Here is a 23,991-nt window from a genome sequence, read left to right on the forward strand (position 1 = left end):
GTGAGGGTGTGCTGGGGATTGAACTCAGTGGCCCTCAATCCCTGAGCCACATCTCCTATTTTGTATTTTATTTAGAGAAAGGGTCTCACTGAGTTGCTTAGCACCTTGCTTTTGCTGAGGCTGGCTTTGAACCCACCATCCTCCTGCCTCAGCCTCCCAAGCCACTGGATTACAGGCATGTGCCACTGCCCCTGGCCTTAGTTTCTATCTTGAAACAGTGCTTCACTAAATTCCTTAGGGCCTCACTAAATCAAATATATATTTTTAAAACCTTTTTACAGAAGCTAAGAAAACCCAAACTGGGTGGTGGTAATTACTCCTAAGAGTTATTCTTCTCAGTGCTTGTAGAGATAAAGAGACTTTGGTTTCAGGAGTCCTCCTTGCAGCCTGGGGAACCGGCAGGACTCTGAAACCCTAGCATAATAATGGTGTGAAGAACTAGCCAGTACATTTCTCTCAGTAATCCCTTCTCTCTTCTCCATAATTCTTGTAAAACAACATTGAGGATTATAATGCCAGGAAAGGGAAGACCTGAAGACCATCACCAGGAAAGCAAAGGTTTCTTTAAATTTGAAACACTGGCTGGGGTCGTGGCTAGAGTGCTCGCCTAGCACACATGAGGCACTGGGTTCAAATCTCAGCATCACATAAAAATGAAATAAAGATATTGTGTCCACTTACAACAACAACAAAAAAGAAAAACTGATCCAAAGTCAAAGTCTAGGGCTGGACACAAGGCCACCTCCCTCTACATAGGAATATATAGTTCATATTACAAGCAAAGAAGGAGGCATGATGACCTGGGAATTATCCTTCTAAGCCAAAGGAAATTAAGATTTTGAGTAGAAGGCATATTAAGGAAGAACACTGAGGGGCCTGAGGACAGAGAGACCTGCGGGCTCTGTGGAAAGCCTGAACTCGACATGGTTCAGGTCAGGAAGTGTGGTGAAGGGGCAGCTGGGAGTGAGTAAGCCACTCTGAAGGTCTTGATGATTCTGGTGAGGACACAGAGCACATGGCCCTTGGGAACTGAAAGCCAGAGGCATCAGCAGCAGTAGCAGCAAGAGTGGACAGTGAAGGTGAGAGCCCAGGCCACCCCTCAAGAGAAGGAAGAGTGGGAGGGAGAAGAAGCATCCTGAGTGAACTGCACATAAACCCTGAACTGATCATGTCCATCCTGAAGCATCTCAGTATCTCCTTCCTGGAGTTGGAGGCATTCCTGCAGCAGAGACACAGGCGCAGGGACCCATCCTGGCTATGGAAAAGTAAATTGTGCTGTGACCTGAGTTGTGGCTGTAAATTATGGACCTGATACTGGAGCACTATGAAGCTGTTCAAAAGAATGAGGCAGATGTGCATATATTGATATAAAACGGTCTCCAAAACACAGGCAAAAGGAACAAGACACAGGACACTAAGCTGAGGGCACAAGTATGCTCCCATTGTTTAAAAAAAGAAAGAAAGAAAAGAGAAAAAATGTCTGCAGTAAATGTATGTCCAGGATACATTTTTGGAACCAATAAAAATGAAACTTGGGCCAGGCATGGTGGTGCATGCCTATAATCCCAGTGACTAGGGAGGCTGAGGCAGGAAGATTGCAAGTTTAAGGCCAGCCTCAGCAATTTAGTGAGACCTTGTCTCAATTAAAAAAAAAATTAAAAGGACTGGGGATATAGCTAGTGATAAAGCACCCCAGTTTCAATCCCCAGTACCCACCCCCATCAAAAAAAAAGAAAAAAGAAAGAAACTGAAGCACACTGTGAATATTTGTTAAAATAACACTTGTGAGAGACCAGAGCTTAATTGTTCAGTATTTCTAACTGATAGTTCAATAAAGGCTACTGCTTTGGATTAATTAGTAGAGACAAAAAGGCTCTAAGTTCCAATAAGTAAGTCGAGGCAGCCTCACACATCTGGGTGAGAAGCGAAGAAAGCTAGCAAAAGTCCGTCAGTCGCCCGTGGCCATCTAGACAGATCTAAGAGCTGACATTAAAGGGAGAAAGAATAGGAAGGGGCAGAGCTTAGGACCAGAAATGTGTGTGTTCCAAGGAGTCATAGATCTAAAGGGAGCTGGACAGGAAGGAGTTTGCAGCCTGAAACTGGAAAGAGCCTTGTTTTCCTGAGACTTGCCCTGATTCACTGTGACCACCTGCCAAAGGGAAAAAGGATATCATGGGCTAAGTTCAAAGAGCTGAGAGCAAATGGTTTCGGCTGAGTGCAGATGTCTACTTAGAAGTTCAGAAGACTGAAACTCCTGCCAGGACCGTTCTAGGCCATAAATTATCTGGTGTCTACAGAAGATAAGAGGCAAAACTCTGACCACGTAGGGAAATAAAAATTAAGATGATGAAAACAAAAACTCTCCTGGTTGACTACTGTGCCGCACATGCTGTCACATACGTTGGCCATGGGTGTGACCAGACCTGCTGCCTCTGCTCCCAAAGAGGTGGGTGACATCTGGGTTTAAAAGCCAGAGTGAAAATCAGCTGACACAGTTGCTCTGAGCCTTCAGGAAAGAAGGATCCCACGGCTTATGCAGGGCAGGGAGGAAGGAGAGGGATGTGAAGGAAGTGATGAATTTGTTCCATTAAAGGGAAAGATATCACAGATGAATTCTGGGCTACTTCAGAAGTTGGGAGCCAAGCTACGTAGGTGAAGGAAGCAAAGAGGTGGTTTTGGTGGTTTATGACTGAGTTTAAAAGGCCCTTTTGTACCATTTGTACTCATCGTCCCAGATGTGGAGTACCTAAAATCTTAAAATCACTTACACTAACTTTGAAATTATTGTTTGCAGAATTGAAAACTTTGGAGTTAATGGGTTAAGAGACTCCATCTTCAATGACCAACCCACTGGCGTCTCAGGAGGTGAGGTTCATGGGGCTATTCCCCACTTCCCACATCACCCCCCACACACCCAGAATAAAACTGAGCAATAACCTGCAGAAAAAAAAAAAACAGTATCCTGGGAGCAACGACCCCAATGGGTGACAGACTCTTACTCCCGACATGGCCATCGGGCTTCTCTTCTAGAATCGTGTTTGAAAAATCATTCAGAGTGCCCACCAGTGCTTCTGTGCTTTGGAGCGATGCTGAGGTTTTAGGGGTCTTCAGGTGCCTTATTCTGTGTGGGCCCAGAGAGGTGGAATAAGGACAAGTGAGGGGACACTGAAGGAAACCAGTTTCGGTATAACAGAAAGCAATGGTCCAACGGCTGCAGGGATGCTGTTAGTTGAGCAGGGTATTCACTGCACAAGGACACCTGGGAGTTGCAATCCAGGGTCCCCTTAGTGGAGAGATGAATGGACCAGAGAAAGAGGCACCTTTTCAGATTTGCACAAAGGTGAGAAGTGAACTAGTGGAGGGCTGAGAGAGAGGCAGGTCCAGCCAAGGCTGAGCTAACATCAGAGAGCTCAGAGCAGGCCACCCCCACCCTATGTTGTACCAGGCAGAACACCCCTAAAGGTGAGGAGGGTAAGAGGTCAACTAAGACATGGCTGGTAAGAAAGAGCCTTGGTTTTACAGCAGGATTACTGGAAGAACAATCAAGGCTCGTAGTGGGAGAAAATGCCTTTTTAGTGAACAGCTCTGCATATTTATAGAGCCGGGGGTGGTTTGATAGTTACCACAGTTTAGTGGTTGAAGGGTTTGACAGTTGGCATGAGGTGCTTTCTGATTGGTGGGTAAGGATCATGTGAGTCAGCAGGGCTAGTCTGGTTGGTGGGTAAGGATCATGTGAGCCAGCAGGGCTAGTCTGATTGGTGGGTAAGGATCATGCGAGCCAGCAGGGCTCACCATTGGATGGCTCTTCTCGGGGGATGGGGAAGTTAGTCTTTGGAGCCAGGGCGACTCCCAACAATTACAACCTGCACGATCCTGGGCCAGTCACTCTGCAGCTCTTCTCTCCAGCAGTTAAAGGAGGACCACCATGCCCCCCTCACCTGGCTGTTGTACAATGGGTGAAATAAACAGCTGTAGTGCCTAGCAAGGGCGGGCGTGGCCTTCAGGAGACACTCTGGAAACATGGCTATCATGAAGGCTGCACCTTTCTGAAGGTGAGAGTCGCAGAGCCTCCAGCTTGACATGTAAGGACCGCCGTGGGGGCAGACTGCCAAACATAGGGCTGAGAAGCACAGAGACAGCTTTGCATGAAATAACAGTCAATGCATTCATTTCTCCAGCATAAGTAAGAGGAGGCCTCTTGGGACTCAAAGCTATTGCTAGTATGGTTGTAATCTGAACCTGACTGGCCCTCCAGGACTACAGAGGTTTAGGGGAGACCAAATGAGATTACCTGTGGGGCACAGTGCCTGGCCAGAGCAGATGCTAAGCAAATGTGGGTTCCTAACCCTTCTCCCCTGGAGACTCTCAAACAGTGCCCCCTGCCCCAGAGGCTAAGCCTTCGCAGGTTGAAGAAAACTGAAGAACTATTTTCTGCAAGTTCTGCTAAATTCATTACACAACAGCGATAATGATTCTAACACGACTTAGGTTTGGGGGGCATCTTTTATGTGAAGGGCCCACGGAGGAAGCAATGGTATTTCTCTCCTATTCTGGATGCCTCTCCCATTCTTGAGTTTTTATACTGTTTTCTATGTACCTATATACAATATATCACTTCATCCTTTATTATAAATGTGAAATATCTCAAGCATAATAATCCTCTGCATTAGAGGAAGTTATTTAGGTGATCTGTCACCCTCAGTTAGTTGAAGGAGGGATCTGTTCTGGAGTTTAATCTACCCCAAAGCATATTTAGCATAGTGTTCTTAAATAATGTATTCAGTATTCCAGTAGCTACCACATTAAACACCCACTAAGTGCTTTACCTGTGTTCTCCCAGATAGCAAAGTAAGTCATCATTCCTATTTTATACACAAGGAAATTGACTCTAAATGACATTAAATAACCTGACCAAGGTAGCACATCTGTGTGAACAGATAGTATTGTAATATTAACAAATGTTGTTGAGCAGATGAATGCTAAGCTCTTAATGAACTCAAACAATTGCAAGATAGTACAGCATCTGAATACCAAGTTCACATTCATACAGGATTACAGAGATGGGCTATTTGGAAAGAGGATTTACTGGACTAAGGGGAAATGACTTTTTTCCCCTAAATCCAGGAAGAAAACACTTTTCAGCAGTAGGTCACAGTGAACTGTGCTCCAACCATAGAGGAAAAGGGGGAAATGTCAGCCAACTGTTGCTGGATCCATAGGGCCACACGAGGACCAAATGTTTCCATAGGGAAAAAAATTCATGAGCAATGAAAGAAAATATTGTGTGCCTGGAGTGCAAACCATAAAGGTGGAAAGGAAATCTCTAGAGGCAAGGCCTGGCCTGGGGCATTAGGTGGGAATGGAGTCAGGGGCCAGGAAGGGAGAATAGCTCAGTGGTTAAGTTAGGGACTTAGAGGCAGAGTCTGGTTCAAATTCCTGTTGTACAACCTACTAACTTGGGACCCAGGGCTCATCACTTTGTTTCTCCAAGCACAGAATTCTTCTCACATTATAAAAGGGACACTATGGATCGTTCATGCAGAAGAGTCCTATGAAGTTCAGCTCAGAGCCTCATCTGGAATGTCAGTTTCCTCTAGCCGCCCCAACAAACCCTCATAAACTTGGTGACTTACAACAATAGATATATTCTTTCACAGCTCAGGTAGCCGTGAATTTGAAATCAGTGTCACTTAGCTGAAATCAAGGTGTCAAAGGGCCATGCACCCTCTGGAGGGTCTAGGGGACTATAGTCATAGGCTGCCTAACATTTCTGTGAAGGACACACACCACAGCAGTTTCCTCTACTTACATCATTGCAGCCATCTCAGTCTGTGTAAGCATGCTCCATGATGCTTGCATGGTGTGTCCCCATCACAAGGCAATGCATGACTGTATCTATTTGTCTCTTTCAGCTTCTGGTGGCTGCCAGCAATCCTTAGTTTATACCCACATTGCTGTATCTTCAAGAGCAGCATGTTCAAATCTCCCTCTAGTCAACCTTCACATTATCTCTGTGTCTGTGGTTCAAATCTCTCCTTGCTCAATTTATTTTTTTTAGATACAGTCCCAACTGTGTTGCCCAGGCTGGTCTCAAACTCATAAACTCAAGTGATTCCTCCCATCTCAAGACTTTCAAGTAGCTGGAACTACAGGTATGTGCTACCATGCATGGCCACTCTGCCCATCTTTTATAAGGATACCCATGATTGCATTTAAGATGCACCTGAATGATCTAGGAAAATCCTCCCATCTGATAATCCTTAACTTAATCACATGGGCAAAATCCCTTTCCCCAAACAAATTAGCTTTTTTAGTTTTCAGGGATTAGAAACTGGTATCTTTGGTGGGAGCAGGACTTATTTAGCCTATTACACAGAACAACATCAGTTGTTGTTGCCCTTGTGTTGTTAACAGAGATGAGGCAAAAGGGCTACACATACAGAAAAGGGCCTGTGGGTTGATAAGAAAGCAAGGACCTGAAAAGCTTTCCCAGGCTGTGAGCACCCTATCCTTAGAACCAATAGGGAGGCTGAGAATGATACAACTCAACCACAGCAGCTGCCCCCAGCCCTCTCTTGTGACAGTGAATACCTACATCCATGTTGTAAGCTCAGGGTGGTAAGAAGCAGATATGCTGGGGTCGGACAATTCTGCAGCCAAGTCCCACTTTGTCCTGTACCAGAGCAGGATGCCAGGACACCTTTACCTCAGTTCAGTGTCCTCCACTGTAAACTAGGTCTGGCTGAGACGAAAATAATCCATATAAATGATGTGGCCCACACCAGCTATAAAGATGACTACGACTATATCCACAATATGTGCAGGCTCCTCCAAGTGGGATGAGTAAAGGAAATGCCAGGAACTTACATTCAGGAAATTCTCCGCCCCAGCCTCATATAAAGGCAACCCAGGCTGCCACCAGGTGTGCCCTGAAGGAGAAGCCCTAGAGGAGTCCAGATGCAGAGCTCGATCCCCCTTCTGGGACACTACACACTGTAGTCCGGCTTTTTCCATTGCCCATCATATCTTTCTTCTCGAATGAGAGTTATGAATGGCTTATAGAGGGTTCAATGCAGCATTCTTACAGCGAATGTGATCTCTGTTCTGATAACTAATGAAATACTTGTGACACTTAATGAAATGCCACAAGAAATGAACAAGGACTCTTTGGAGGCTTGTCTGAGATCAGAGTAACTCAAGCTTTAAATCAGGCTCCAATCTTTCCTAACCCACAGGCAGAAATGTACATACCAGTGGGCCCACCTCTGCTGCAAACCCTCTTGCTGAAAGGGCTAAGGTTTCCGATTTAGAACCCAAAGCATATTAAAACACCATTTATCTGGTTAGCATCAAGAGGTAACTTCTTGTCAGACAATTCAAGGACTGAGTGGAATTCCTGCTTCAGAAAGGAGGGAAGCACAACTTTTCTTTGAGGAGGAAAACAAACAAACAACAACAACAACAAAAACATGGAAGATATGGACCTTGCATTTCAAATAGATGGACCTGCTTCTCTGCTAACTACCCAGGATGGCCTAAAGGTTTTCCAAAAAGGAAAGGCGACAAGGCCAAAAATTCCCTTCTCCTTGCCATGTGGTTTCTGCCCCCCTGTATGTAACCAGACTCCCCAGGTAACCATGGAGGGTCATGAAATCAGCATGCGACCCTGTGAAGTTTAATTAACAGAAAGTTCTCCTACTCAGCTCCACGACTGGGCCCACTCAGCTCTGGGCACCCTCAGGACAGAAGTAACATATTGCTACAGAGTTATTAATGATGAAATGCAAACAGCCTCCAACAAAGTGGGCAGGAAAGGAGAAGCTGGAAAAACAAATGATTCCTACCCGTAGCCAGGCGCACAATTCCTGGGGGAGGGAATGGGTGGGTCAATCCTGTGATGGAGGCCTGGTCCTGTCTATCCTAATTTAAAATGAATGATCCTTTCAGGCAAAAATACACTTGTGGGCATGCACGCTAATACATACACATATTCACATGTACACATGCACATATGCACATACCGAAAAACACAGAAAATATGGTCACTCATGCGAGAAATTACAGAATTATCCTCAAAGAGTGTCTGGTCAATGATAACAAAACAACTGAGCCATGTTATTTCTGAATAATATCTTGTGTTTTTCAAAGAACTTTTACAGCTGTTACCTCATTTGACCCTCACAATAGGCCTGTGGGGTAGACAGAGGACATATAATTACCCATGTTTTATAGATTACATTAAGTGATTCCCCTAAGACATCCAGTTAGCAAATGATGGAGCTGAGACAGGAAGTGTGGCCTAATGACTCCCAGCCAGGGATCAGGGATTTCTACAAGGTAAGACATGGGAATCCTTCTCCTGGAAGAGGGCTGAAACCCATGGGGAGATCAGCAAAACAAACAAACAAACAAAATGTGGTCAGATGTGTGAATAACAATTTTAAATAAAATTCATGTGATGAGCTAAAAGTATGAAGAGAAGGATATAAAGAGTTGTGATATCGATGCATCTGGAGAGAAGAGAAACCAAACATTCCAGAGAGATGTTGGAAAACATGCCTGAGAGCTGTTTCTCCAGCCACTTCTCTTCCCATTATACCAATGGCAGTGGGAATGCTTAAGACAGCCACCAGCCTCAATAGCAGCATGGATAAAGAGCAAGGGACCCGTGAGTAGAGACCTTAGCTTACAGTTGTGGAAACTAAGGCCCAGAGAAATGAGGTGACTTGCCCAGGATCAAAGCATTCATGAGAGTCTGGAACTGAACTCTGGACTTGAGATACAGATCTCCTTGTCCTATGCCAGCTGCCTCGGGCATCTATTATCTTTAACTTCATTACCCTCACTGTCCCTAATTAAAACCAGAAGTCCAAATAAAGACCCTTAAGAATAGGGTGGAGAATGCATGCTTTTTTCTCTTAATTTTTCTGGGAAACAGAATTGTGTAATTCCATGGACAACAACCAGGGATGATGTGAGAAAGGGACAGGAGGTCCTGGTGGCACATAAACTTCTCATTACTTGGGAATTCTTAAGACCCCAAAATACAAGTATTTTACTACTGCAGTAGGCTGATCAGGCCTCCCCCAACCCAAATATATACATCAGAATCCTTGGGACCTGTCAGTGCTGCCTTATATGGTAAAGAGACATTGCATTTATGATCAAGTTAAGAATCTTGAGACAAGTTGGTTGCCCTCAGTTATCTGAGTGGCCCAACATAATCACAAGTGTCCTTGTAAGAAGAAGGTAGGCAGATGAGAGTGAGAGGAGATGAAATGACAGAAGCAAGGGGTTGGAGTGATGGGAAGAAGGGCCACCATCCAAGGATGCTCCTAGAAGCTGAAAAAGGGAAGGAAATAGATTCTTTCCTGAAGTCCCCAAAAGGAAAGCAATCTTGCCAATACCTTGATTTTAGATTTCTGACTTCCAGAACTGTAATAGCATAAATTTGTGTTGTTTAAGCAATTAAGTTTGTGGTAAGCATTCCAGTATAGACAGGAAACTAGCACATCCATCCCAAATCTAGAGGAGCAGGCCTAGCTCCCCAGCCAATGAACGCTGGCTTCTTGAGGTTGATGGGGTGATGTGTGGCTCCAAATACTGAAAATCACAAGGACATTAAGGAGAAACTTAGATGGACTATTCATGGATACATCATTTTGCTTTAATATGGAAAACAGTTGGCCATCTGTGTTTATAGGGCTTGTCTTTCTTGAAGGATTTCTAGTTCAATACCCTAAGGATACCCTAAGGACTGCTAGAAAGTTCCTCCCTGGAAAGAGCCTGTGGACTTCCCCAGGCTTGCCTGCACACTCCGCCATTCTCAGCCTGTGCTCCAGCCCCGTCAGACTATTTACAATTTCCACAGCATGACGCGCTCACTCATGCCGCCAGTGCTCCACGCAGGCAGTTTGCTCCTGAGGGGAATGCCCTCTGCTCTAATCCTTCTTCTTCAAAGTCGAGCTCACTTCCCTCTTCCTGTGTGAAGCCTCGTCTGCCTCCCTCTGGCCTCTTCTGCCTACCTGTCTCCTCTCCACACCCTGAGCATCCTCTTACTAGATACAGCCCTGGGCACTTTGTCTCATAAATGTCTGTTTGCTTGTCTTTCTCCTCCACTCCTCCAGCATAAGCCCCTTGGGGACAAGAAACACTTCTTCTTGTGGCATCAAACACCTGCCATCCCCCATCTATATCAAGTCATTTCCAATCCTTCCTAATATTTCCTCCTGAAAAACACAAACTTGATGGCGCCTGGAAAATGTTAGAGTCTGTAAACAAGTCAAAATAACACCTGGCATTTTGCCAGGGGAATGTTAGAGTTCGTAAACAAGTCTGGATGGTGCCTGGCAAAATGCCAGAGGGAGTGGTTTGAGAAGTAACAAAAGCGAGCCATTAAGTGTGGAGATTCCTGATTGGTTGACTGCTGTATCTAGTTTATGTTAATTAGATAAGCTGTGTGGAATGTATAAATACCGCTCCTGTCCTACAATAAATGGCTTCCACTCCTGCTGTATCAATCTACACAAGTTGCTCGTCACCCCCCGGTTATTTTGCTGCAGCTGGACTGCGGCAGATGGTGGCCCGATACGGGGAGCCCCGGGACACTCGGGGGTAAGTGACGAAAAAAAGCTGCCCGTTCATAGATAGGACGGGAGCAAATCTGCTCGTCCCTAGGCAGATAGGGCGAGAGGAAAAATGGCCATTTTGAGAAAATGGAGAAGATTGATACAGTATGTTTGTGTCTTGTTTTGTCTTGAAATGTTGTATTGTCTTTGTGACGAAAATATGGAAGGGGTGAGAAGTAAATTACTAAGGGAAGAAGGCACCCCAGTGGAACCAAGAATAGTTAGGGCATGTGTTGATAAGAGCCCAGGAACTCTAGTCAGAAAGAAAAAAAAGTTCAGAAGAAGAAGGATTATCAGGAAAAAAGTTGCAGCAAAAGGCTATTACTAAATACTTTTCGTTACCGGAGGGTGTGTGAAGCGGAGAGGCGGCTGCCGAGTGTGCAAGCCAGTCACAGCGCAGCAAGGATTTTCCAAGAGGCGGCGGCGACTGGCCCTTCCCCGCCTCTTGGCCGGGGAGCTGGCTCTTCCACTGCCGCCAGCCCAAATCTAGACCTGACCTGGAGGCACAGTCTTGCAGGCTCTTGCTCCCTGTGCCCAGTAGCAGTTTGAGTCCGGGACATTCCCCAGGGCCATCTGGGGCTGCCCAGGACGCTACAGCCCGCAAAAGACGCTACTGGCGTCCCTGATGTTTGGTCATTTTCAATGCCAATAACTAAGCTACAATGGTTCTCCCACACCTGGAAGCTGATGAGTAATGAGCACTATTAATGCTTATTTCAAATGCAAAAAAACCTTGAGATAATGTACTAAATTGTTCAGAAGGTTGTTTTCTTAGTAGAATGCTACAGGATTTTCTTTAGCCATCCGGAGTTCCTGCCTTCGTCCCAGTGCCAGTAAAGACCAAGGTGGAAGAATTTCCAGTGTTGCTGAGATCTGGACGAGACTTCGGCTGAGAAACGGACGAAACTTCGGAGCTGTTGCTGTTTCTGCTGCTACAACTTAAGCTAGCTGCCTGCAGAACTTACCTGGACTGTGATTTACTGGGACTGTGAGTTAATCTATTGAGACACTGCTTTATCTGGACTGAGACAACAAACTGTAATCTACAACAAATTGTAATTCTGTATCTTTGCAAACGGTGTCATTGCTGGTATAATTTTTCCAAGGGCTTCTTGCATGGAGTCATCACTTGGCTTGGTATTGTGTCATTTTGTTTCCTCCCCTTCTGCTTATAGCAGATTGTTTGTGTAAAAACCACTATGGTCGTTATTTAAATTAAACAGAAGGGGGAAATGGTAAGGTCTGTAAACAAGTCAGGATGGCGCCTGGAAAATGTTAGAGTCTGTAAACAAGTCTGGATGGCGCCTGGCATTTTGCCAGAGGGAGTGGTTTATGAAGTAATGCCAGCCAGCCATTAAGTGTGGAGATTCCTTATTGGTTGACTGCTGTATCGAGTTTATGTTAATTAAGATAAGCTGTGTGGAATGTATAAATATCCCTCCGGTCCTACAATAAACGGCTCCCTCTCCTGCTGTATCAATCTACACAAGTTGCTCGTCACCCCCCCGGCTAGTTTGCTGCAGTCGGACTGTGGCACAAACTCATCTTCTACCATGAAGTTACCTCAGTCTCCCAAGAATTAGTCCCACTTTTGCTCTCAGCCCTCTGTTCATCCCGCAGGTAGAATAACTCATCACACTCCATCATGTGGGACTGTTTCCTCATCAGACATGGAGGTCCCTGAAAACCCTGCCTCCTCCCTAGGTCACTCCCTGCCAAGTCCAGCTCCACAGGAAATACGAAGGAACACAGATTGAATGGAAATTAAGACCAAATTTTTTTAAAAAAAGCAATGCTCAGTCATCTCTATTAATTAAGCCTGAGATCCAGAGACAGCCTTAACAAGTAACTTTATGCAAAGGCTCTGCATGGCCACTTTGTAATGACTGCTAGTTGGTGTTTCCTCTGGGCTTCCCACATAGGCTTTGGAATTCATGGTAGAGTCATTTTCAGTATTACTATACAGGGGCAAATACTGGAGGAAGGTTCATTTGACATCTCAGGTAAAGAGGTATTTATCAAACAACTTAATTAGCAAGTGTTAACTGTTAACTTTAACCTTGAAAAAGACTTTCTAGAAGGACAAATCAGAGTGATATGACATGGTACAGACTTGTGTTTAAATCTGACTCTCCTGAGTGCCTTCTGTGTGGTCTTTTTTTCTTTTTTCTTTTTCTTTTTTTATTTATTTCTTACATACATGACAATAGTGGAGTGCATTACATTCATAATTATCCATTCACAGCACATTTTTTTGTAATTCTGTATATAAAGTATGTTCACACAAATTATGCCATTATACATGAGCTCTCTTTTTTTTGGCACACAATTCTTAATAAACCTTTATACCACCATTTATCATATCTCTGTTTGCATATAAGGTATGTTGACACCAAATTCACACCTTCATACATGTATTTTGTATAATAATGACCATCTCCTTCCACCATCCTAGCTATTCCCCTTCTCCCTCCCTTTCCCTCCCACCCTATTCCCTATCTTGAGGTAATCTTCCTCCCATGCTCTTCCTCCCTACCCCACTTTGAGTCATCCTCCCTTATATCAGAGAAAATATTCGGCATTTGTTTTTGGGGGGATTGGCTAACTTCACTTAGCATAATCTGCTCTAATGCCATCCATTTCCCTGCAAATGCCACAATCTAGATGTTTATGACACCCTTCACTTTATTATCTGAAGTGGGAACAACTGGTCTACCATGCAGATTGTGATCTTACAGAGATGAGATAAAAGGCTACTTGTGAAACAGCTGCAGATGAGCTTGGCAAGTGGAAGGCTGTCCTCCACCTGAGGTGCCCTACTCTGTGCTAAGCACTGTGTGAATACAGACCAATGTAATAAGGTAGAAAAAGTTAAGCAACAATGGCAGTTTACACAGCTAGCAAAGTGGCAGAGTTCAGTGGAGAATCCAAATCTATCAATTCCAGAAGCTGAACTCCAAACCATCATGCAGGTTACCGCCTCTCAGAAATTCCCAGCTCCTGGTCTCCCACGCTACAATCACCAATGACTGAATGCTACCAAGGAATGCTCCTGTGATATGGGTCTGTATGGCCTGGTCAAGAATGTCCCTGACACAGCCAGGCAGCTCCCAGCAGAACTAGCTCCACTTATCTGGGTACTATGATTTTTGCAGCTGGAACCCTCAGGTCCTGGGCACCCACCTACTTTCCAGTAGGTGATAGCTATGATTTGGCAAAATCTGCTAGAGTGTGGGGAAGCAATTACTCTCTCTCTAGAAAATTACTAAATCAAAGCCATGGAGCATCCCATTCACCAGATTCCAGCTGGGTCGGCATAAGGAAGGAAGCCCACAGGGAGGGAAAGCCCTACTGTTAAACAGGCAAACAGAGTGGTGAAAAAATTACCTGAGACTCTCAAATAGGAGTGGGCACTGCTCTCCTAACCTATCCTTGCAGAAACTGAATGAAACTGGCCAACAGACATTTCCAATACATGTCTATATGGTTATGTACTTGGGCTCTGAGCAATGGGGACTCTATCTGAATGTCATTTTCACTAGATATTTTGAAAATGGGAGGAAATTCATCTTGGTTTCAACATTATCAAAGAGCAGGTCCTCCAGAGACTTGAGTAGGCATTTCTTCAAAGACAATAAAAGAATAGTCAGTTAGCATGAGGTAAATATACATTACTAACCATCAGGCAAAACAAACCAAAACTACACTGAGATGCTTCTCCACAACCATTAGGATGGCCACTAACCCCAAATCAGAAAACAGGTGTTGGTGAGGATGTAGAGAAATTGAAACTCTTGTGTATTGTTGCAAGAATAAAAAATTGATACAGTGCTATGGAATACAGTATGGCAGTTTTTCAAAAAAACTAAAATTAGAATTACTGTATGATTCAGCTAACTGACATCTGGGAATCCACCCACAAGAAATGAAAATGAGGTCTTGAAGAAACACTGGTATACCCATGTTCAAAGCAGCATTATTAATAATAGCTGAAACATGGGAGCGAGCCAGGTGCTCATCAATGAATGAATGGATAAGCAAAATGTAATATATATATATATATATATATATATATATATATATATATGGAAACAACAGTATATTATTCATCCTTAAAAAGGAAGGAACCTCTGGCGCATGCTACAACATTGATAAACTCTGAGGACATTATGGTGAATGAAACAATTCAGTTCCCAAAATGCTATATAATTCCATTCATATGAGATACTTAGAGTAGTCAAAATTGTAGAGGTAAAAAGTGAGATGGAGGTTGTGCAGGAGCTGGGGAAGAGAGAAAGCAGGAAATCATGGTTTAAAGGATGCAGAGTTTCAGTTTTAGAAGATGAAAAGATGTTTAACAAGCCACCCCACCCCACTGCAGGAGATTCTACTATGTGCTCACCAAACTTTGAAACTTCTGCTAACTGACAGTCAGTTCCCAAAATATTTGCCATGAAAACTTGAGGTTCCAAAGAGAGACCTTCAGACCAATGATTCCCAAACTTGGCTGGACTGGAATCCTATAAATGTCTAAGGATGGCCCGCAGATTCTGAGACTGTGTTATGGAAGTCAGGATTTCTGAAAAAGGGTCCAAAGATTTTAACATCAGCCAAGGCAAAAAACTACTGTTGTGTTTGGGTCAGGATCCCAGGTTTCTACAGAAATGCCTCTGAGGCTTCTATTAGAGCAGCACAGCTTTTATTTGTGCTATAAAATCCACCTGAGACTGAATTTGCAGAAAGGATTCTCACACTTAAAGAAACAGAAAGTTTGCAAACAACTGCTGCAGTCTGCCAGTAAGGGCCTTGAGATCCCATAAACTGATTTATATTTACCTTTGTGTCTGTCCTAGGGCCTTACAACATAGTAGATGCTTAATAAATATTTATTGGAAGGTCAAATAGTTATATTTGCTATCTGGCTCCAATTAAGTTTTCAGTTGCCTGGCTTAGCAACCTAACCATTTCTTAAACATCTAAACCCCAACAGCCTGTGCCTCAAACCTCAAACCTGAAACAGAGAGCAGAGCAGACAGCCATCCAAAGAACATGCCGGCGTTTCTCCTTGGGGTCAAATACACTGTACAAGTGCCTAATGACTGATAAATATAAGCAAATGTGATTCTCATCAGCCGGGAAGAGCATGACATTCATCGGCAGCTCAGGCCTCCCTGGTTAATATTTGGACTGTTCCATCCGAAACTGTCAAATTATAAGAGCATGATAAAAACATGTAGGAACCTCATAGTAAACAGTAACTGGCCCTTTGTCAATATGTTAGAAGAAAAAAAAAAAGCCTGCTGCCAAAACACATGGGCCAGAATGCCTGCAGCACAGGCCTGTGGCCAACTAGAGCCTGCTCCCGGGCAGCTCTCCTAGGTTCTCAACCACAGAGGCTTTCAAAGAAGCCTCTCTCCCACCCAGGCGCCATGGACCCCAGGCCTCCACCCTCACAGCCGCCGCAGCAGGAAGCTGAGTGCTGTGGGGACCTGGGAGTCAGCCACGCCACCTTCAAATCTCAGTTCTTCCACTGGCTTTAGGATTCTGGGTGGTGATTCCACCTCCCAGGTCCCCAGATCCATCATGCTTCACATCTTCATCGGGTCCTTAGAACAAATGAGTACCTGGGTTTGAATCCTGACTCGTCACTTACTAGTGGTGTGGTCTGGGGCAAATTACTCTACTTCTTTGGGCCTCTATTTCCTTACCTAAAAATAGAATGATAGTAGTCTCTGTCTCATAGAGTTGTCAGTGTAAAGTTATAAGAACAATGCCTGGTGAGGTATAGACATTCAATAAAATTTAGTGATCATTACTCTGCAATTTTGAAATCAGGGGATTTGAAAACCAAGTTTGTGTCTCTTTTCTTTTTTAATATTTTAAAAATTTATTTATTTAATTAGTCAGTTTGGTGACAAAACTCATTGGGCAGCAAGCCTGACCTTCCCTGACCATAAATAAAGGCAGTTATTTATGGGCTCTTTGTTTATCCTACTTAGGTGAACATTCATGCTTCACTGCTGAAATAAAACTGTTTGATTATGGGATACTGTCCAATACCAGAGGGAATGCCATTCATATGTGACTTATCTCTCTCAAATTTGGCTGGCTCTGAATTTTAAAATACATTGGCCATAAGCATTTCAGATAAGGGACTGAGGAGCTATGTTTTGAGAGTGTGGTTGGGATAAAGGGAGGAGCAGCCAACAAAATTTCAGAGCGCAAAGTTGAAGAACATTCCAGTTTCTATGCAGAAAGAGAGGAGGTATCTTCTCTGAACTGGTCTTTCTTCTTGCTCTCCCATGCCAGGCCACACTGTTCTTGACTCCTATCTACCTGAACTTGGCTCCTCCTTCAGAATATATCTGACGCACCTTTCTCTATGAAATGGTCCTGTCTCCAAACTTTACCAGGTCAAGTGCATGGCAGGATGAATGGAGGGTAGATGGACTGCATCTCCTTTTTAACTGCAGGTAGCCAGTAGCATATCGGCCTTCATCACTGGGCAGCTCTCATGCAGCATCTGGCTATTGTGAGAAAAAGTAGCCAACCATGCTGATGCTCAACTGTCAGAGTAGCAAGGCAACTGGCTTGATACCTGCTCAATCCCAGACAGAAGGGCATTAATGTGGCTAGATAACCAAGGCACACATTTCTTAATCATAGAGAGATAGCTTAAGCTTTTTGTTCTTGTTGTCCATGTTTACTTGTTTTTATTTTTGTTGTTGCTACTGTTTCTGTGTTTTCTCATAATCGATCAGGGACCTAGGAACTAGCATACCCCCAATATACTGTTGAGTGAATGAAAATAATCTGTAAATATATTTTGATTCATTCACTGATAAGCTCCTTTCAGTCCCTATAATTGCCAAGGGCACTGCCTGGTTTGGCATATTTATGCTTTTTAAAGTTGTACAGCTATTTTGATGCCACTATGCCATTACTAAAGTTTATATTTTATTGACTTAAAAATATTTAGGTTCCTAATTGGACACATCCTTAAAATACTATGTTCACTCAATATTTTGGAGAAACTTTCTAATGAAATTCATAGAATCCTGAAACCCACTCCAAACATTCAACTTGTCCAGGGATTGGCTCTTGGTTTAGATGCTTCTGTGCTTGTGTCATCAGCTCAAATCCACACAGCCTGGGATCAGTGATCTCTTCTCCTCTCTGCACTAGGGCAGCACTGGAACCCAGGTCTCTCTAGGCCCAGCCCAGCTACCTCCCTTTACCCTTCCATGGGGCCTCCCAGCAGGAGAGGCCTCAGCACTTGAAAAGCTTGCAAAATAAATCAAAAGATATGTAGAGCCAAGAATTCCTCCCCACTGGGCAGAAACAATTGCCTTAGTTGTGCTTTCTGGGGTGCAAAGCACAAGGACAGGGACAGGAAAGTGCAGGTCCTGGTGGACACATACCTTCTTTCGGTTGTGGGTTGGCGGCCCCTGGCCTGCGGGTGCCGGCTGCCGCGCAGCACCGGCAGCACTGCGGATACCTGGCGGCCAGCATCGGGCACAGCCTGGGCGCGCAACTCCTCTCCGCTCCGGTGCAGCGGTACAGACGTGCGCACTGCGGACACGACGTGGCCTGTGTAGGTGCGAGCTGGCGCACCAGGTCGTGGGCCGCCTCGCGTGCGGTATGAGCTGGGCAGGCACGGCCGAGTCTGCTCCATCACGCCGCCGCTGCAGCTGCGTGAGCAAGCGGACCAGGGACCCCAGGCGCCCCACACACCCGGGGCGCCGCCGCTGTCCTCCAGGACGCCCTCGGCTGTCGCCACCCGCTGAGGAACCTGCAAAGACACAGGCCCATTAGGAGACCAGAATCGACAAGGCTTTCAACAGGGCTGGTTCATCTACTAGGTAGAGGTACGCACAGATTCTGTTTTTAAAATCAGAACAAGATGAATATAATCCAGCCTCGATCATAGTCATTTTTTGTGAATTTAGACACACAATAGAATTATCATCATCATCATCATCATCATCATCATCATCATTTTAATGAAGGAAAGGACCTACAAAGGCAAAGGAGCCTAGGACCCTGAAAGCATACTGCAGTTCTGGCTTTGGGTGCCATGGCCTTGGAGAGCTCCACATGGTGCCCTGGCCTCTTAACTGTGGGCTGCCCTCAGGAGTCCTCTTATGGTCTAGACTGGACTTCCCTTTAGCTGGGTAGGTGTGCCTTGTTTCTCCCTGCAGTAAAGGTAATGGATACAGCAGAGCAGAGGCCATGTTGTACAGCCAGGCTACCTGTGGTCACATCTCTGCAGCCACTTTCTAGCAGCGTGAATGGGAAGGTTCTCAGCCTCTCTGAAGTCACCGCATTGGAAGGGAGGATGGTACTGGTACCTTCCTCATAGGTTGTAAGGAGATTCAGGTTAGGTCATCGTGTTTCAGGTCACAGCAGAGCTTAACACTACATAAATGTTTGTTGGTAAACATAATGATAATTTTCTGCTTCATACAAATCAGAAGAGATTTTTAAAAATGTCAGAAAGTTTACAAGTTCTATCCAAAGTATGATTCTACACTCTTATTCATTTAACTGTTCATTTTGCAGAGACCTACTGTGCCAGGCGCTATGGCTCCTTTGCTATGCAGATGTGCTGCAGCACCAAAGGAAAGCTCACCAGGCTCACTCAGGTAGCCTGGGCCCAGCAGGAGCAGAGCTCTATGCAGCCAGGGCAGAAGGGTAGGAGGAGGCTCCTGGGAGGGCCTGGCTTTCCTGGCTAGATGTGGGCAGCAGGGGGAATGAGAAGGCCTCAGAGAGGAGCCAGGAGTGATAGTCACAGCTATGACTACTCAGGCATCTACTTGATGCCAGATTACACATGTAATCTGAATCCTCACAACAGCCCTCACCACCTTGCAGAAAGGAAACAGGTTCAGTGACATCATGTGACACCCCAGACACCTAGCTGCAGTAGCCTCTGGACTCAGATGTACCCTGCTCTCAGTGACTGCACTTTCTGGTAAGTACTTCTTGCTCTCTCCCCAACAGACAGCTGCTACTTCCCTTCTAGAGCTTTCTCCCTGCCCTCGGAACACTGAGCAACTTTATGACTTTCCTTACAATGTGGGGTTTCTGTGAACACCATGGGCTTATATCTGCAGTGCAAAAGTACCCCCAGATTACCTTGGCTTCTTCTTCTTCTTTTTTTTTTTTCTTTTATCAATCTTGGTTTTTGACAGTACTGTTTGGCCCAAGAGCTCACAGACTTGCACAGCTGTGCTCTTCCTCTGTCCCCACAGTGGACCCCTGAGTAGCAAGACAGCCCAGGGATCATCTTTCTCTTTGTGCAGAACAAACCTGAGAAGGCTAACCTCCTTGACACCCAGGCAGACTGAGTGATGGTGCTAGGCCTATGGCTGTGACCACCTGACCAGGAACTGGCCCTGATATCTCTTACATAAGTGCCAGGAGGTGTTCACCACTGCCCTGGCTGTTACTGTGGTCACTAGAAGCCAGGGCTCAGCTCTGGCTGTGAAGCCATGATGTTTGTATAATTGATATCACCTTTGTTCCAGTGCACAGAGTGGACTCTGGATAACCTTTGTAGCTGCAGTTGAGTTCCTGATGGTTCAGGGAATAAGTAGGGCAGGAGGGGTGAGGAGACCAGGGAGCCCAAGGAGCAAACCAGAAGCCAACCAGAGTAGCAGCGGCCTCAGCGTGGCCACACTGAAGACAGTCATGGTCTACAGCCAGCATCTGTCAGCCAGTCCATGGGAGCTACTTTCAGAGAGCCAAGGCGAGGTTAAAGAGGACCTGGGCTGGGCCAGCTGGAGATGGGGTCAGAGCAAGAACAAGATGGATGTGAGAGTCCTGGGTGACAGCTGGATGCAGTGATTGGAGGGCTGGGTTCCAGGTGTCAGCCAGGGTGCACACTCAGCCTCTGCCTGCTGAACTGGGTGCCCATGAGAGAAGGCTTTCTGGCTGCTTATAAGCACAGCGAAAAACAAACAAAAATAGGCATGTGCTCTTTCTTCTCCTCCCTACCACAACCTGATTTATAATATTAAACTGAGAGTAGATTTACTGAGGTGGCTAGGAAAAAATGTTCCTCAACGGGCAGGTCTGGATCTATAAAGTCACACCTAAAGTGTATTTAGTGGGTTGATCTTTCCAAAGATCGTTCTGCATGCTTAACCCCAGACCCATATTTGGCAAAAAGGGACATTACAAGTGTAACTCAGTTAAGGATCTCAAGATGAGATCATCATAGATGATCTGGGGGGGGGGGCAAATACAAGTGATGTGTCCTTATGAGGCACAGAAGAGAAGACAGACTTGGAGGGGCAGAGAGTGTAACTGCTGAAATGTAGATGGGAGTGACAGCCAGGAGCCTGGAGCCACCAGATGCTGGAGAGGCATGGAAGGAGTGCTCCTCCCAGGAGTTTTGGAAAGAACTCAAGTTCTGGTGACGTCTTGATTTTGAATGTCTGGCCTCCAAAATTGTGAGGGAATATGTTTCCGGTAGTTTGTTAAAATAATACAGTTAAAATAATAGTGTTGGACATTTGGGTCAAAGCAGAAAAGGGTACCAGCATCGGTCAGGCACCTCTTCCACGTGGGCACAGGTTACAGGCACGTGTGGATGGCCAGACTCCATGGTAGAGGCAGTATAAGGACAAGGTCACACTTCCCAGAGCCCCTCAATGCCCTACCCAACCACTGTGGGAAGCTGATTTTGTTCTGCTCCTTTTACAGAGCAGAAACAGAGGGCCTGAGAGACTGCATGACTTGTCAAGGTCGCAGGGTAGTGAGAAACACAGACAGGACTAAAATCGAGGTCTCCTTGCTCCTGTTCTCATGCTTTGGTGTTTTGTCTCCCCCTCCTACAGCATGTTGTGCCCCTGCCTGTGTTGCTGTTGGACAACAGAAGGGAAAAATGAATGGGACTAAATCCGCTCCTAGAGTTGTTCTAGTGGAAGGATAATTGGGATAAATTAACAAAGGCAGAAATATGTTTCAGGCACATTTGGGGATTTCAATATCCACCACCTCCTGATCCTTCGGTAACGCAGATAATGAAGACAATGTCTGTAATAGTTGGATTAGGCATGCAGCTATACTAAAACTCCACTTCCTAGAACTAATCCCACCCTTAATTTAGTTTCCTATTGCCAAATTGGGCAGGGTCCCTGGGGGGGGAAAAACACGAAACCACATTCCATCCTATTCTATTCATAAAAATTCTCTCATTTATAGTTGAATTATGGTGAGTGACTAGAAATTCCATCTGAGTCCCCATGGTGGGACTTCAACCACATGCTCCAGGGCTCTGTTTTTATAGTACACAGACGAAACAAAGGGGGAAAGTGACAGGAAAACAGAAAGAAAGAAGGAGAGAAAACAGAGAAAGAAAAGAAGGAAGAAAAACCAAATCAAAGAAAAACTACAGGGAGGAGGGCTGGGAGTTAGCCTTCTGGTCTCCTTGATCCCCCACCCTGCCTCCCCTCCTACACAGCCTCCCTCCTTTTTGCTGACAGTCAATAAGTTTTCTGTGAGGTCAGAAGCAAGGTGGGGAAACTTTTGAGTATTTTTGATTGAGATGAATAATGTTCCTAAAATTAGGACTAAGAGGATCTCTGTTAGTTGGTGACAAACACAAAACTAAAGAATACAATCACGAGACAAAACAAATAATTGACACTGAAAGCTTTGTCACCTGTGGCACGCTGCCCTTCCCCCATGTGGCACTTAGGGACTGGGGCAGAAAACCTAAGGCGCTCTAAAGTGCACCCTAAACTGCTGGATTCCTTCATTTGTAAAGAGTGCTAACAAATTAGTAAGAAAAGGACAGTCCAGTGGAGATGGGAAGAAGGGTGTGAACGGGTGATTTATAGGTATTGTGAAGTGAACAGGTGTGTGTTCCCCAAATTCATATGGTGAAGCCCTGACCCTCAGGATTTGGAATTAAGGCCTTTGAAATTTAGATGAGTTCATGAGGATGTCCCCCATGAGGGGATTGGGGTCCTATAAGGAAAGGAAAGAAGACCACTGCTGCTCCCTCTGGCTGGCCTTCTCTCTCTCTAACTGCCTCTGCCTCCATCTCTCTCTCCCTTACTCTCATGTAAGGGCGCAGGGAGAAGGCACCCCTGTGCAAGCCAGGAAGAGAGCCTCCACTGGGAAGCCAAATCAGCCAGCACCATGATCTTGGACTTTCCAGCCTCTGGAACTATGAGAAATAAATTCCTGTTGTTTAAGCCACTCAGTCTGAGGTGTATTATTATGGCAGCCCAGCCAACTAATACAACAGGAAAATAAATAATATATGAAAGTGGGTTAACAGTACATAGAATAAAATAGACACACTATTAGGTAGGCAAAGATTATATAGTTTGACCACATTGATATGGCAACAGTGTTCTCTGCTGATGAAAATCTAAACAGGAGCAACTTCTTGGGAGAAAACTTTGCAATCCCTATTAAAATTTGAGACATATATACTTTTTTAGCTCAGTAGTTGTACTTTTAGTAGCTTATCCCACTGGCACACCCCAAGCCAATGCATAAAAAGTTATACATGTAAAGATTTATACTGCATCATTATTTGTTTTTGTTTCTCCCCTGGTGCTCTACCACTGAGCTACACTCCCAGCCCTTTTTATTTTTTATTTTGATATAGGGTCTTCCTAAATTGCTCAGGCTGGCCTTGAACTTGGGATCCTCCTGCCTCAGCCTTCTGAGTTGCTGATTACAGGTGCCTGCCACCATGCCCAGCTGCATCATTACTTATAAAAACAACAAATGAAACAATCTAAATGTTCATAAATAGGAGCTTGACTAAATGAAACCTAATCTCTCCACACATTCATCTGTTAGAAGAAGTAGAATTAATTTTATTAAAGTAGACAGTTCCACATAATATATTAATTTGTGAAAAACAAGACAAGCAGGAGAATATAAGCAAACAAACGCATTTTCAGATATCTTTCTTTAAACATGAGATCAAAATATTAAGAAGCCACTGATACTTGATCATTTTTGATCTCTAAAAAAGCAACTGCACATAATTCAACCTAATTTGAGTCGTTCTCTGACCCTGGCAACCTGAAGTGCTCAGCTGGAAAATTTCCCACCAAACACAGCAGCAGTGATGAGAAAGCAGAATGCACTGTGGACTCGTCACCCACCGCTACTCTACAAGGATTTGGTTGCCCCTGGGAATCATGTCAACACCTCACGGCAGATGTCAGGCCAGCCCTATCTGCAGAAGTTTAACAAGTGACATAGTAACAGCCATCATTTATTCAGTTCAGAATAAACAAAGGGCTAATTTTATTTTAAATGCATTATCTAATTCGATCCCATAACATCCATATGAAGAAGCTACTAGCATCCTCCTTACAGGGATGAA

At 44.8% G+C, this 23,991-nt stretch overlaps 1 protein-coding gene across 1 annotated transcript in view; it reads right to left on the bottom strand.

Moving 5' to 3' along the window:
• Thsd4 (thrombospondin type 1 domain containing 4) overlaps nucleotides 1-23,991 on the bottom strand; it is a 628,562-nt gene that overhangs the window by 511,305 nt on the left and 93,266 nt on the right. The window contains exon 4 of the mRNA XM_046426595.2: nucleotides 18,050-18,420. Within this exon, the coding sequence (XP_046282551.1) occupies nucleotides 18,050-18,420 (371 nt within the window). The remainder of the gene's footprint in view (nucleotides 1-18,049; nucleotides 18,421-23,991) is intronic.

The sequence above is a fragment of the Marmota monax genome, unplaced genomic scaffold, assembly GCF_021218885.2.
Source record: "Marmota monax isolate L192 unplaced genomic scaffold, Marmota_monax_Labrador192_F-V1.1 WCK01_AAM20220418_F8-fsc00078, whole genome shotgun sequence".
NCBI lineage: Eukaryota > Metazoa > Chordata > Mammalia > Rodentia > Sciuridae > Marmota > Marmota monax.